Source organism: Delphinapterus leucas, chromosome 12 (genome assembly GCF_059928025.1).
Source record: "Delphinapterus leucas isolate spDelLeu-1000000601 "Yukka" chromosome 12, BTC_Dleu_Yukka2, whole genome shotgun sequence".
NCBI classification, from domain to species: domain Eukaryota; kingdom Metazoa; phylum Chordata; class Mammalia; order Artiodactyla; family Monodontidae; genus Delphinapterus; species Delphinapterus leucas.
The window spans coordinates 71089339-71102496 of NC_143140.1; the positions used below are offsets into that span (position 1 = coordinate 71089339).

General features: G+C 44.3%; 1 protein-coding gene across 3 annotated transcripts in view; it reads left to right on the top strand.

The window, feature by feature from the left end:
- The first annotated feature begins 2877 nt into the window (after window positions 1-2877).
- Window positions 2878-13158, top strand: part of ARFGEF3 (ARFGEF family member 3) — a 188386-nt gene continuing 178105 nt past the window's right edge. The window contains exons 1-2 of one of the 3 annotated variants that reach the window (XM_022557697.3): window positions 2878-3065; window positions 9925-9976. In XM_022557697.3, coding sequence (XP_022413405.1) covers window positions 2981-3065; window positions 9925-9976 — 137 coding nt within the window. In that variant the 5' untranslated portion in view covers window positions 2878-2980. The remainder of the gene's footprint in view (window positions 3066-9924; window positions 9977-13158) is intronic. The other 2 variants (XM_022557705.3, XM_089922040.1) reach the window with 2 other exon arrangements.

The window sequence follows — 13158 nt, forward strand, 5'->3', positions numbered from 1 at the left end:
TTGCTGGACATTTAGATAGTTTTCAATTTTTAAAGATAACTGAATGACACACTGAAATCCTTGTGGAAAAAAAACAAAACAAAACCTTTATCCACTTCCATAATCACTTGCTTAAGATGAATTTCTAAAAGTGGGATTTCTGGGTTGGAGCCATACCTCTGCAATAAACACATTCAGAATCCCTCCAGGAATGGTTACCAAGTTATCCTTCCACCAGCACCCATAACATGAGAGGACCTAATTGGCCAGCTCCTTACTAACACCAGGCAATAGTATTTTAAACCTCTTAGCCAATTTTATTAAAAAGAAAATCACCTTTTATTGAAAGATTTTGTGCCCTTTTGATTAGTAGTTGCTTGAACACTTTTCATAGGTTGTGTCATTTGTATTTATTCCTCTGTGAAATGACTTCATAATATTGCCTATTGTTTTAAAGTGTGCATCTGTTTTTTTTTTAATACTTTGTAAAAGCTTTTTTACAAAGCTATTGAATCATTTTATCTCTGAAATATTATTTTTCTGGTGTATAGCTTAAGTGAATTTGTTTTTAATTATAAAGATAATAATCTTAAAAAGAGTAAAAACCATAACTACACATAAAATTAAAAGGTGAGTTACTCTCTTTTCAATCTGCTCCTCAGAATGTCATTTGCTTTTCATTTTTTGTATGGAACTTTTGACATAAAGCTTCTACATATTGAAATAGTCAAATCTGTTTGCCTTTCAGTTTCTTCCTTAGCTGGTTTATTAGAAATAATCTTAATGCATTAAGATAAGTATATTCACTTACATTTTCTTCTAAACCTTCTATGGTTCAGTTCTTAAATTTAACTCTTTAACATATTAACGCATTTGTAATTTATTTCTCTATATGGTATAAAGTTGTGATCTCTCTATGTATATTTCCAAATAGTTAACAATGTAGTCTAACATAATTATATTATCGACTACAGTGTTTTTGAACTTTTTTTTTTAAGCACTGGAAACACTTCTTCAAATGATGGTTTCATAAGGTGTGTGGATGTGAGGAGAAGGGTCCCTAGGGGGCTAGACTTTGCAAGTTTTGCCTCCTCACTACCAAGAGGGCTTAAGCAGCAGTCTGAACACGCCCCATCTGTTGGACACCCTCCTGCGACACTCCCTTTCCTGGCTGCCCTCCTTCCCGCACTGCGGGTTTCTAACTGCTCCTTCTCAGCCTCCTCTGAGGGCACTTGCTCCTCTGACCATCATTTGAGGGTAAGAGGCCCCCAATTTCCTCTCTGGCCTCCTGCTCTTCCCATTTGATCCACTGCCTCCCAGCAACCTTTGCCAAATCCTAGGCATCAACAATTTTCAATACTTGATGGTTTCAAATCCTCATTTCTATCTCGGAGCCCTGTCCTGAGTTCCTGCCCATAAACAAAACACCTTATGGTATCTCATTACCATTTCAACATAAACGTGTCCAAAACTGAACTCATATACCCCATGGATTCCAAACCCTTCTCTTCCTCTCTTCTTTAACTTGGAGGATGGGGCCACCATCCTCCCATTTTCCCAAACAAAAAACCTGGAAGTTATCCCATATGTTACTACCTCGATCAGTCAGTAAATCCTACTGCTTCGACACCTTAAATATCTCTTGCTATATTTTCCTCTGTTCCTTTCCATCTATCATCGGCTTAACTTATTTCTAGATTACTGCAGAATCTTCTTACTCCTTTCCCAGCTGCCAGTCTACTCCTCTGAAATGTAACTTCCTCACTACCACCACAGTTACATTTCTAAAGAACAACGAAAATGCTTAAAATCCTTTCTTAGTTCCCAACCGCAGCTTGCACAACAGGAAAAAAAATGAGACTCCAAATAAGACTCCTGCTTTCCTCTCCTTTCTTCCTGCAGCAACCATCCTAGGGCTCCCATCGCTAAACCCGACTTGAAGTTCTTGAAACACAGGTGCTCTCCCAAGAGTAGAGGTCCTGCCTCACACTGCCTTCCCCATCCGGCCCCCCACGTCCGCGTCCGCCTCCCAAGTTCGGCCTGAAGGTTCTTCATTGCTGAAGCTTTCTCTGTCCATCTCTCCCACCCCTAACCAAGTCACGTAGCCCTTGTGCGCCACTCCCCCGCCCACCCCCGCCTTTATTTTTCTTCAGAGGAAAACAATTCAGGTCAACAGAGGAATGGAAAGGGAATAAAGAGAGATTTTTAAAAGGGGTTTTGGATGCAAGAGTGTGTTTCGAGTCCAAATCCTGTTGCTTTGGGAAGTACCTTAACCTGTGAATAATGAGGATGTTCATCACACACACACACACACACACACACACACACGTGTGAGATGGTGTGGAATACGTGGTTGGGCAGAATCACAGTCTATTCACAGGTAGCGCCCGAGCCTGGCACAGAGGGTGGCCCAGAAGAGCTGCTCATCACTAACGAGGGAGCAGCGCCTGGACGGCGGGACGCAGAGGGCGCCACGCCACCCGGCGCTGGGAGCTCAGCGAGCCGGCGCCGGGCCGCCCCAACTCCGCCCGCTCCGGATGGGGGTGTGGCGGGAGCAGCGACGAGGCCCCTCCCCGCCCGCTGCCGGCCGCAGCCAGACGCTCCCTCGGGCCGAGCCCGGCCAACGCCCAGCCTGCGAGCCAGCCCAGGACGTCCACCTCCACCTCTCCGCGAGCCTCCGTGCCTCCGGGACCGCCTCGGGGGCCGGGGCCGAGTCGCGGCCTCCGATCCCCAGCCCGCCGTCGCCGTGGCTGTAGCGGCGCGCTGGGCGCACCTGACCCGGCGGGCGGGGCGGCGGGCGGGGCTCCGGGCCTGACGTGGCCGCTGCATGGAGCGGGCGTGATTCATCAGCCGCCGCGCGGGGTCGGAGTGGGGCGAGCGCAGCGGCAGCCTAGGCGCCCAGGGCCGGGTTGCGGTGGCGGCGGCGGCGGCGGCGGCGTCCCCGCCGGGCCTCGCGTGCGTTCCCCTTGCTGTCTGCGGCCGGCCCCCGGCGAAGGTCAAGATGGAAGAGATCCTAAGGAAGCTGCAGAAGGAAGCGTCCGGGAGCAAGTACAAAGCCATCAAAGAGACCTGCACCTGGGCCCTTGGTAAGCGCGCCGAGCGGGGCGCGGGGCGTAGGGCACCTGCCGGTGGGTCCTGCTCGCCGCCGCCGGAGGGTCGCGCGGGCTGGCTGCAATGGCCCCTCTGCGTGGGGGGCTTTCGCTGAGCATCTGTGATCGAAGCATTTCGCGCAATTGCGAGAGTTGCCTCGGTAAACTGATGTGTGATACGCGAATTTGGGTTCGGGCGTTGACATCCATCCGCCTTCCCTCTGGTCTCTTTATCATCTTCCAAACCTTAACGGGGAAACGCCGTCCTCCCCTCTGGGCGGCCCCTTTCTTCAGATCCCCAGCACGGCGGACGGTGGTCACCCATCTCCGAGTCAGGACCGCAAGACGGTGGGAATCCAGGGGCCTGATTCCGAAGCGCTTGTGGGCAAGAGGGAAGTTGAACCATCAACCCCGATCTCAAAACCTTGGCGAGTGTAACCGGGAAGGAATAGCTTGTTTAATTTGATTCTCCTGATAGAGGCCAGCTTGTTAAGTATTAGCTTTCATGGTTATTCTACATGAAGAATAACGTACGGGTGGGATGGTGTTACCTCTGCAATTCTGTTGTTGTCTGCCCTTCAGATAGGTGGGATTTTAGATTTGTGAGCTGTGCAAGCATTGAAAGAAGTTCCAGGTAGCAAATTTGTGTTTCCCATCAGACTCAGGTTGTAGAACTCAACCTCGGAGAAAATTGAATGACATTCCAATTAGGCAAGAACGTGGGCAATCAAAATTGTCTGGGTGGGAATGCAGAGAGATCAGGAGCATGCTCAGGTGACAGTGATGCTTAAGGAGAAAAAAAAAAAGGAAAGGCGAAGGAGAAACCAGGGCAGCTCTCTTGGCCTCTGGCCTTGCCCAAAGCCTGCATGTGATCCCTCAGTTGCCACTTAATTAAAACATAAAATTGAATCCCTTTCTCTCTCAACCAAAGAGCCATCAGTGCTTGTCACGACACTGTACTGTGGTACAGCCTGAAAAGAGATAGAGAAGGGCTATTAGCAGGTTTTCCACTAAATGGAGAATTCTGATGGTGCTTTAGCTGGTGACTCGGTTAATATTTAGGTCTGAATTCACATATGTTTGAGTGTGTGTGTACAAACAATCACAGCCACATCATTTTTTTTTTTTTATGTCTGCCTATCATCACAAAATTTCCTAGAATGTTGTCTAGGAAGTTTATCTCATAGGCAGAATCAGAACTTGACCATTTGTTTACTGTTAGAGGAAAAAAAAAATGGACCAGGTACATAAGTGAGAAGCAAGGCTCTTAAAGCCACAGTACTATTTTTGCATTGCCATTGTCATTCAGCAGAGTGATCAGGGTAGATTCTCAAATACCTCTAATGAAGGGTCACAGATGGCTGGGTAACATAATAAAGCAGGGCTGACTGCACTCTAAACATGCTATTCCTTGTACTCGTTATTATTTTGCTGTAAGTTAAGCAGATTTAGATAACAGGGAGGAGGAGAGGAATCTAGTATTTTTAATTTTAATGTCGATACTCAACATCTTGTTAAGTTAAAGTGCAGTGTTGCCTAGTTTAGGTCCTTGAAGTGACCGGGAAGCCCAGAGCTGAGGCAGGTAGATGATCTGAGCAGAGCCTGGAGTCCAGCCTGTCTGGAAGAGTAGATGTGATTCTTTTCCCAGTGGCTGTTCTTAGTAAGCAAGAAGAGATGGGAGCTCATGAAACAGTTAAATAACAGTGCGGGGAATTCATTGTGCAGGTTGGAATGAGTAAACCAGGAAAAGAGATCAAAGAAGAGGGGATGAATGTGGGGTCAGGGGTGTGCTGGGGGGATTGGTGTGAGCTGGTGGGGCTTTTGAAGTAAATTGGACTTGGAGAATGGGTAAGCTGTGGGTTTCTTCTCTTCTTCACTTATGTAGCAAAGGTTTATTAAGACCTCCTCTGTACTGAGCAGTGGGGATAGAAAGATGAATAAAATGCTCTCTCCCTATAATTAGTTTGTTAGAAGGGTATGTTGGAGGGAGAATGAGGCAGAAACAGACATGAAGGTATGGTTTCCTGTTCTCTTTCCCACTCCAGTCCATTTTCCACTGTTCCATCTTTTTTTTTTTGCTATAAAGTGCTTTTCACTCCTCAACCCCCATACTTTTTTTTTTTAGAGTAAAGTGTGAATTCCTTAGAATGCTTTTTGGAATCTAGCCCCAGCCTTCTTTCCCATCGCCCCCATAGCAAGGGTTCGTCGGTCCCCAGTAAGCCACGTACTTTCTTGTACATGCCATGTGCTGCCCACTTCTCTGCCTGGGCTTCTGCTAATCCTTCTGCCACAGCTTCCCTTTCCAGAATCCCAAGGCCCAGCTCACATACGAAGGCTCCCCTGAGCTCTGCAGTCAAATCACTTGCTCCTCTGGGCTCTGAGCCCTGCTCTCAGGACCCTCTTATAGCACCTGCTGCTGGGGATTATAGGTGGTTATGCACAAAGCTACTCTTTTAGGGGCAGAATGATTGAGAAATATACTGGATTCAGGAGACCAAAAAAGCTGATTCAAGCAGACTTAAGGAAAATAGCATGTATTCAGTACGAACTAAATACCCCTTGAAGGCTAGCTGTGGGTTGAGTTTGGTTCAGGAATTAGATACTGTTTCAAGGACCTCGCTCTGCTCTTTTGGGATGATGAACATTCTCAGCATGAGTCTCCACAGCTTTGGGTTCATGAATCAGCACACTTAGACCATCTCAGGAGAGACGGATCGTCTCTGACTTAGACCATCATGGGAGAGACGGGTCATCTTACACTTGGGGCCATTATAGGGAAGAGGGGTCACCATGACATTTAGACCATCCCAGGAAAGAGTCATCTCTTATCAAAAGTACCATTGGAGAGAGGGGTCATCCTCACACTTATTCCATCTCAGAAGAGCTCATCTCCCACTATTATAGGAGAAAGACATTTAGACCATCACAGGAGAGAGGAGTCATCTCCCATTAAAACTGTCATAGAAGAGAGAGAGCGAGCATCTCCACGTTTAGGCCTTTACAGGAGAAAGGGGTCGTTTCCCACTTGGCCTATCATGGGATCATCTCAAGAGAGTGGGGCTCTTCCAGTCACTCCCACCCAGCCCTTGGTGTCACAGTTCTCTCTTTGTCCTGATGGGTTGAGTATGTATCCCTGAACCAGTCCTCTGGGCTAGCTGGCTACAAGGCCCAGTGAAATCCCAGAGTCAGGGAAGGATGGCTTCCTCAAAACAAAATTAGGGTTTGCTGCATCAGAGACAGCGGAGTGGATGCCAGTCAACGAAAGCAACAAATGTCTACAGTGTAGACGTGAGCTTCTTGAGCACAGGGACTGTATGCTTGTCTGTGGCTTCTGCACCTACAATATGAGAGGCACATGTTCGGCACATAAATAAATCAACGTGTTAATGTCTTATTTGGGTTTTAAGTGATATTTGTCTTGTTTTCTAGTTACATATGCTCATTTTAGAATATTGAAAAATATTCGAACACTATAAAGAAAAAATTAAAATCACCCATAATGTCACCACCCAGAGAAAACACTCATCACATTTCGGAGTATTTCCCTTCTGCAAAGGGTTCTACGTATATGGCGGATTGTTACTTGTTTTTCAACTTCAGCTTTTCTTCTACTTTATTATTAATATGTCTCTGAAAATCAGTTTTCTTAATGGCCACATAATAACGGGCAAGGAACATGTATGTACGTTTTCTCTATTTTAAGCTATCTAGGTTAGATACTTTTGTCAGTGAGGAAATGGTCTGACTAAGGAATAGAAAAGAACAAGGGACTGGGTCAGCGTGTGGAGAGCCTGAAAGAATAGCATTCTCCTTCAAGCACTGGCAATCCTGGAGGCTTGGGAGCTGGGAATGGCAGGATGAAATAGAATGACAGAACATTAGAACTGGACCATGTCCCTTTTAGAAACTTTAGTTGTTTGCATATATCAGGGAGCTCCTGTAGAATGGATTTGGAAAATGGAGAAGAGAAAGAAAATTAGAGGCCTGAATACCAAGTAAGAGAAGAAGGATGGTCTATCTAACCACCATCCTTCCGTCTATCTCTCCACCCGCTTTTCCTTCCAGCCACAGCATCTGTTACCTTCACAGCTAACCTTCTTAAAAAGTCAATGTAACTAAACATACTGTATAGCACAGGGAGCTCTACTTAATGCACTGTGGTGACCTAAATGGGAAGGAAATCCAAAACAGAGGGGACATACGTACATGTATAGCTGATTCATTTTGCTGTACAGTAGAAACTAACACAACATTGTAAAGCAACTATACTCCAATAAAAATTAATAATAAAAAAAAGGGAATGTAGTGATTGTGTCCACATTCTCACTTCCTGCTTACTTTTCAACTCACTGCGATCTGACTTCCTCCTCTGTTCTTCCACCGACTGAAGAATAAGGTACCCAGACCTCAGTCTAGCAGACCATTCTCACACCCCTCTTACCAGTCCTCTCAGCCACACTGGGCCCCCACTTGACCTTGGCCTCATGCCCGCACCCCGTCTGTTTCGATCCGACCTCTTGAGCTGCTCCGTCCCCTTTGCAGCTCCTCCCCAGCCTAAAAGTTTGCGTTTCACAAGAATGAGCTCTGGTCTCTGACTCGCAGCCCGACTGGAGTTGAACACTTTGAGAGCCACAGCTTCAGTTTCAGAGAATGCGATGCCCACATTTACATCCCTCACCTGTGCTCTGACATGCCACCCCCGATGCAGCTTCCTACCCGGCGTCCCTTCTGGAACAGGATGGGTTCGTTATGGCTGCTCTGTGACTGCCTTTCTCTTTTCCCTTTCCTCTAGCTCTCTGTTAGCACTTGTAGAGTTGGGCACTGTTGCACATCCTGAGTTGAATATAAACCCTTCTGTGTGATGAGGAAAACCACAGCGATTTGGTTGTTCAGCGTCACACCCTCTTCTTGGGAAGCAGCATCAAGTTGTCCTGGGCACTGGCTTTTCCCTGTTGACTGCTAGCCTGGACTCACCCATGAGGTGCAGACTCACTACCTCTATCTGCATCTCAGGCTTTTGTTTTCTCATTATCCTGTCTCATCTTAAGAACTGACTTCAGTCCTTCTAGTTCCTCCCTTGGCCTTGTGACCACAGCATCACCGACCCTGCTGATCCATCTTTCTATTTTGCTATCTGTCTGGCTTACACCCACTGTTTTGCCCCATGGACCACAGCGGGCCCAGATGCTATCATCATGTTTTGGCCTGTTCTCAGTCCTGAGTCTCAGGGATACATTTGGTGTCCACTGTTCCCTCTGATCTGGTAGCAGGGTGGGGAGAGATGTTTCTCCTTCCCCAATAAAAATAGTTCAGATTGACAGGGCTTGTTGACTCTAAACAGTGAAGAGAGAAGGCAAGAGTTTGAACAGAAAAACTGGAGACCGGTTGGAGTGTGTGATTTATAATAAGAAATATATATATTTGGTCTTGGTCCCTGTTTCTGGCTCAGAGCTCCTAAAACCCTTGGAATTTCCCAAGTGAAGAGCGCTATAGAGTCATTTGTTAGGTTAATGAAGTGATTGTTGGACCACACAGACGGCTGGCTGCCAGGAAAACCGTCCTTTTCAGTCCCACCCCCCTGACCTCCACAGAGGGGAGAGGGGCTGAAGATTGAGTTCAAACACCAGTGGCCAATCAATCATGCCTATGTAATGAAGCCTCTGTAAAACCCCCCAAGGATGGGGTTTGGAGCACTTCCCGGCCAATGAACACAGGGACATTTGGCGAGAGTGGTACACCGAGAGAGCAAGGACTCTCTCTGCCCTTTCTCCACACCTTGCCTCATGCATCTCTAGCATCTGGCTGTTCCTGAGTTATATCCTGTAACATACCAGTAATCTACTAGGTGAGAGTTCCTCTGAGTTCTGTGAGCCATTCTAGCAAATTAGTTAAACCCAAGGAGGGGGTTGTTGGAAACTTTAATTTCTAGCCAGTCGGTCAGAAGCCCAGGTGACAACCGGACTTGAGATTGGCATCTGAAGGTGGGGTGCGGGGGGTGCTACAGGCTTGTAGGATTGAGCCCAAATCTGTGGGATCTGACGCTCTCTCCAGTTCGTGTCAGAGTTGAGTTAAATTGGAGGACACCCAGCTGCTGTCAGGGAATTGCTTGTTGGTGTGGGAAAACCATCCCCCCCAACCCTGATGCGCGCGGGCGCACACACACGCGCACACACATTGGAATTGGGTGCAGCATTGTTAGAGCTATTGAAATAGAACAGTTTTTATTTTTGAAGAGAATAGTGAATGTTTCATTATCTCAACAACTGGAGGCAGCAAGAGGGTGAATAATCCACAACAATGGTAAAGTACTGAACATCCAGGTCAGAGTCATGAGACTTGGGGGATGAGCCTCCCAGTCAGTATCCCTAACTATAGTATGATTTTGAAAAAGTTTCATCTGCCATGTCCTAAATGTGTGTGAGATGAGCTGTTGCATAAAGTGCTTTGTGAACTTGAAAGTCTCTCACAAGTATAAGTTATTATTTAAGGGTATTAAAACGGTATTTTCAAGGAAATAGCTTTTCTTTCTCTATTGTTATTGCAAGAATACAACATTTTTAGCCAGGTGCAACTAGATTAAATTGGCACTCTGTTTCAGGTTAGGAATTTAACTATTTATTCTGTCTCTAAGCGAAATGCGTCCTAATCTTTAAGCTCTGAGAGGAAGTCTTGTGGGTATAGCAAAGGAAAAGGATTTTTAAGTATGGATGATTTGCGTGCAGATAATTGAGAATTGACTATTTATAATTATAGGAATTTCCAGGGGGAAAAAAGAAACTAACGGTGAAATTTGTATACAATCTAAATTCTCAGTCTTTACATATTTATTTTTAACTTTGTAATTTTCCCTTTGCAGAAACCCTGGATAGCGTGGATACCATTGTCAAGATCCCTCCACACTTGCTGAGGTAAGGAGACTGGAGTTGTATAATATAGTGGAAGTAAAAATTGCCCGCTGTGCTCTCCTGAAGGGCCAGAAAACCTCACTGGTTTATAGCATTTTACTTGCTGACTGGTGGCTTTTTTGCCTCAGTGAACTGGGATATTTCATGAGGTTAGCATGATGGGAAGCTGACTGCACTGATTTCTACCTGTCTTGGAGTGAATAAAGTCAGTAATCCAAAGGAACCAGCTGTAGAAGTCAGGGATGAAAGGATAAAATTGGTCAAGGAGAGAAATGACCAAAATCTAAGTGAGTGGATGTGGACAGTGGACAGAATCTTCCACTGTGAGTTGGGAAACGGCGCCCCCTTAGTGGGAGAGCAGCCCTGCACCATGTGGGTTGGATTTAAGCTCTCACTGGCCCCTTGGTTGGACACCATCTCGCAAACTCTATAGGCATCAGCAGCAGCCCTGAGACAGTGAATCTATTTCCCCAATTCCTCAACTTCCCACTCCCCACCCCACTCCACCATCGTGAGAGAAATACATGCTTTTTGTGGAAATTGGGAAAGAGCAAATAAGAAGGTTACCCATAATTACATCACCTAAGGATAACCACTGAACATGGCTTAATAGATTTTCTTAATAGACTTTCCTCCCAGCACACATACAAATTAATATGAAGTTTTATTTACAAGTTTGTTTCCTGCTTGTTTTTTCGGTCAGCACCATATGAAGAACATTTTCTAATGTCAACATATGTTCTTCAAATTAAAATATCGCATATATGTCCATTGTATGGCTGCTGCAACATAAATTATTTCGCAGTTTTCTTATTGTTAGACATTTGGATCGTTTCCAGATTTTTCTTTGAGATTATTAAAAACAATCTTTTGTTGCGTATAGTTTCTATATTGTCAGGACACTGATCTATTAGGTATTTTCTCTCTTTTCAAGTAGATTGAACGAGAGTTATGTTTCTGTCTTTTTTAAAAATATATTACTTCTGTAGTGTCTGCTACAGGCTGATATATTGTAAGGTAATTCATATGTTAATCAAACCAAGTGTACTTTTGTGGATATAAAGCTTCTACATGGGTAGAATGTCTGGCAGCAACATTCTTGCCTGGAGGAGGTATATTCCAGCTGGGGTATCCATGTGAAAACACTCCAAGAGATACTAAGGCGTGGATGGTTTAAAGGAGACGATTTCCCAATTTCTATAGGTACCCTGTCTTAAAATTATTTGCTTCAGAACTGATTTTGCCACGTCTCCTTTTCCATTTCACTTCTTAACCTTCTCCTGACAAAGGACAGCTGTTACCCATCCCATCCGGAATCTGACTGTGGTGTGTTTTCCTGGGGTGCAAAACCCTCTTCCTACCAACAAAGGACTATGAAAATATTAGTGTCTGTGTTGATAAAGGGGATGAATACAGTGATCAGGGCACGCATCTTTTTGCAGGTTAGTTTTTACTTCTTGGCTTTCAACAAAATTGAAGGAGGAGCTAATCTAGTTATGAGATAATAGACAAAAAGATTTTTTGATGATAAATCTCCTTCATTCCTTTCTTATATAAAAAATCGTTTCTTATTGCTTATGTCTTTAAACCTGGGAAAAAAAGGTATGGAATTGATGTTAAACCCCACCTTATTTTAGCAATAGAGAATATTCATCTATAGATATATGAACTAGTTGAGCAAAATAAACAAGCCCTGTCCATTTCTTTAGAAATACATTTCCAATAAAATTGTAATTTCCATGTTAACTATATTAACATTCTTATAATTAATGTTGTTTGGATCAATCATTTGCATCAGAAGAAAATGGAACACTTTTAAGCCTTATAGCCACAGGAAATTTTTAAAACTCACTTTATACACATTTTTGTGACAAAAGAACAATACAGCCTTTTTTACTCTAAAAGAAGAGTTTGTTCATGTATTTTTTGATGGACGAAGGTGGTTTTCAAATTGGTGTGGTATTTGGATTTCATTAGATACCTTGAAATGAGTGATACGTTTTAATTAGAATTTTACTAATTCCAATATGCCAGAATTACAGCCTTTGCCGTTAATTAAAATTATGGTTGAGAAATTTAAATGTCAAAATGTGTGAAAAGTGGAATTTTAAAATTTTCTTTGTGGCTGTATGAGTGAAAACATTTGATGATACTGCTCTAAAGGTTGTTTCTCTATCCAAAGTGTTGTTGAAGCTACAGTGAGACTTTCTATGGTTTTGGGTCTCTGATAAGGTTTGCCTTCAGCGTTAGGGGCAAGAAGGTGATGATGATACCAGAAGAGGCTCCTGGTACAGTGCCTGGGAATGTTCATCAAAAGACAACTGACATTTTCCAACTCTAGGTGTGTGTGTGACCAAATGAGTTGGAGAAAGTACAGTGTTAATGGGCCGTGTTTGATCCCCTTTAGCCACTGAGTGTTGCTTTTGTCCATGGTCTTGAGCTTTACCCCAGAGCCAGCTGGCCATCTTGTTCAACCATAGGAGGTAATGACAAAATTGGTGGGAAAGTTGCTGGATGAGGAACCGTGGATGAATATGAATATATATGTGTGTGTGTGTGTGTGTGTGTGTGTGTGTGTTTACATATCTTCACCATTATTAGAAATATGATTCAGAGTATTTGTCCGAATGATAAAAAGCTGGTGATGTCATCCTGTATACGGAGGAATGTGCGTCATTGTATTCCAGATGTGCGACAAAGTGCGTCAGGCATTCTTGTACAGAGAACTGAATGTATGGATGAGACATAGCAGATTTAAGCCTTGCACTCAGTTTTATATTCCGAGGGAGGAGAATGAAGACAAATGTAGCTGGAAAACACTGTTAAGAGGCACCAAGTATAAATTTATTGTAGAATTTTATGCATATCAGAAGGTTTCAGCCTGACTGTGATTTGTAATAGTTGGGAGCCCTTCAAAGCCTTTTTTAGGGTATAGGAATAAGCCATAATTAGAACAAAAACGAGCTATTGAATCAAGTCTGATTGTCTACTTCATTTGATATCAGGGAAGTGATATAATGAGAACCTACACCATAGTGGACTTTCCCCCTCTGTTGTGAATCAGTTTTCCTTTAATCCTTTGATTCATCTTCCAGGCATTTTTTTTTTTTTTTTGCGGTACGCGGGCCTCTCACTGTTGTGGCCTCTCCCGTTGCGGAGCACAGGCTCCGGACGCGCAGGCTCAG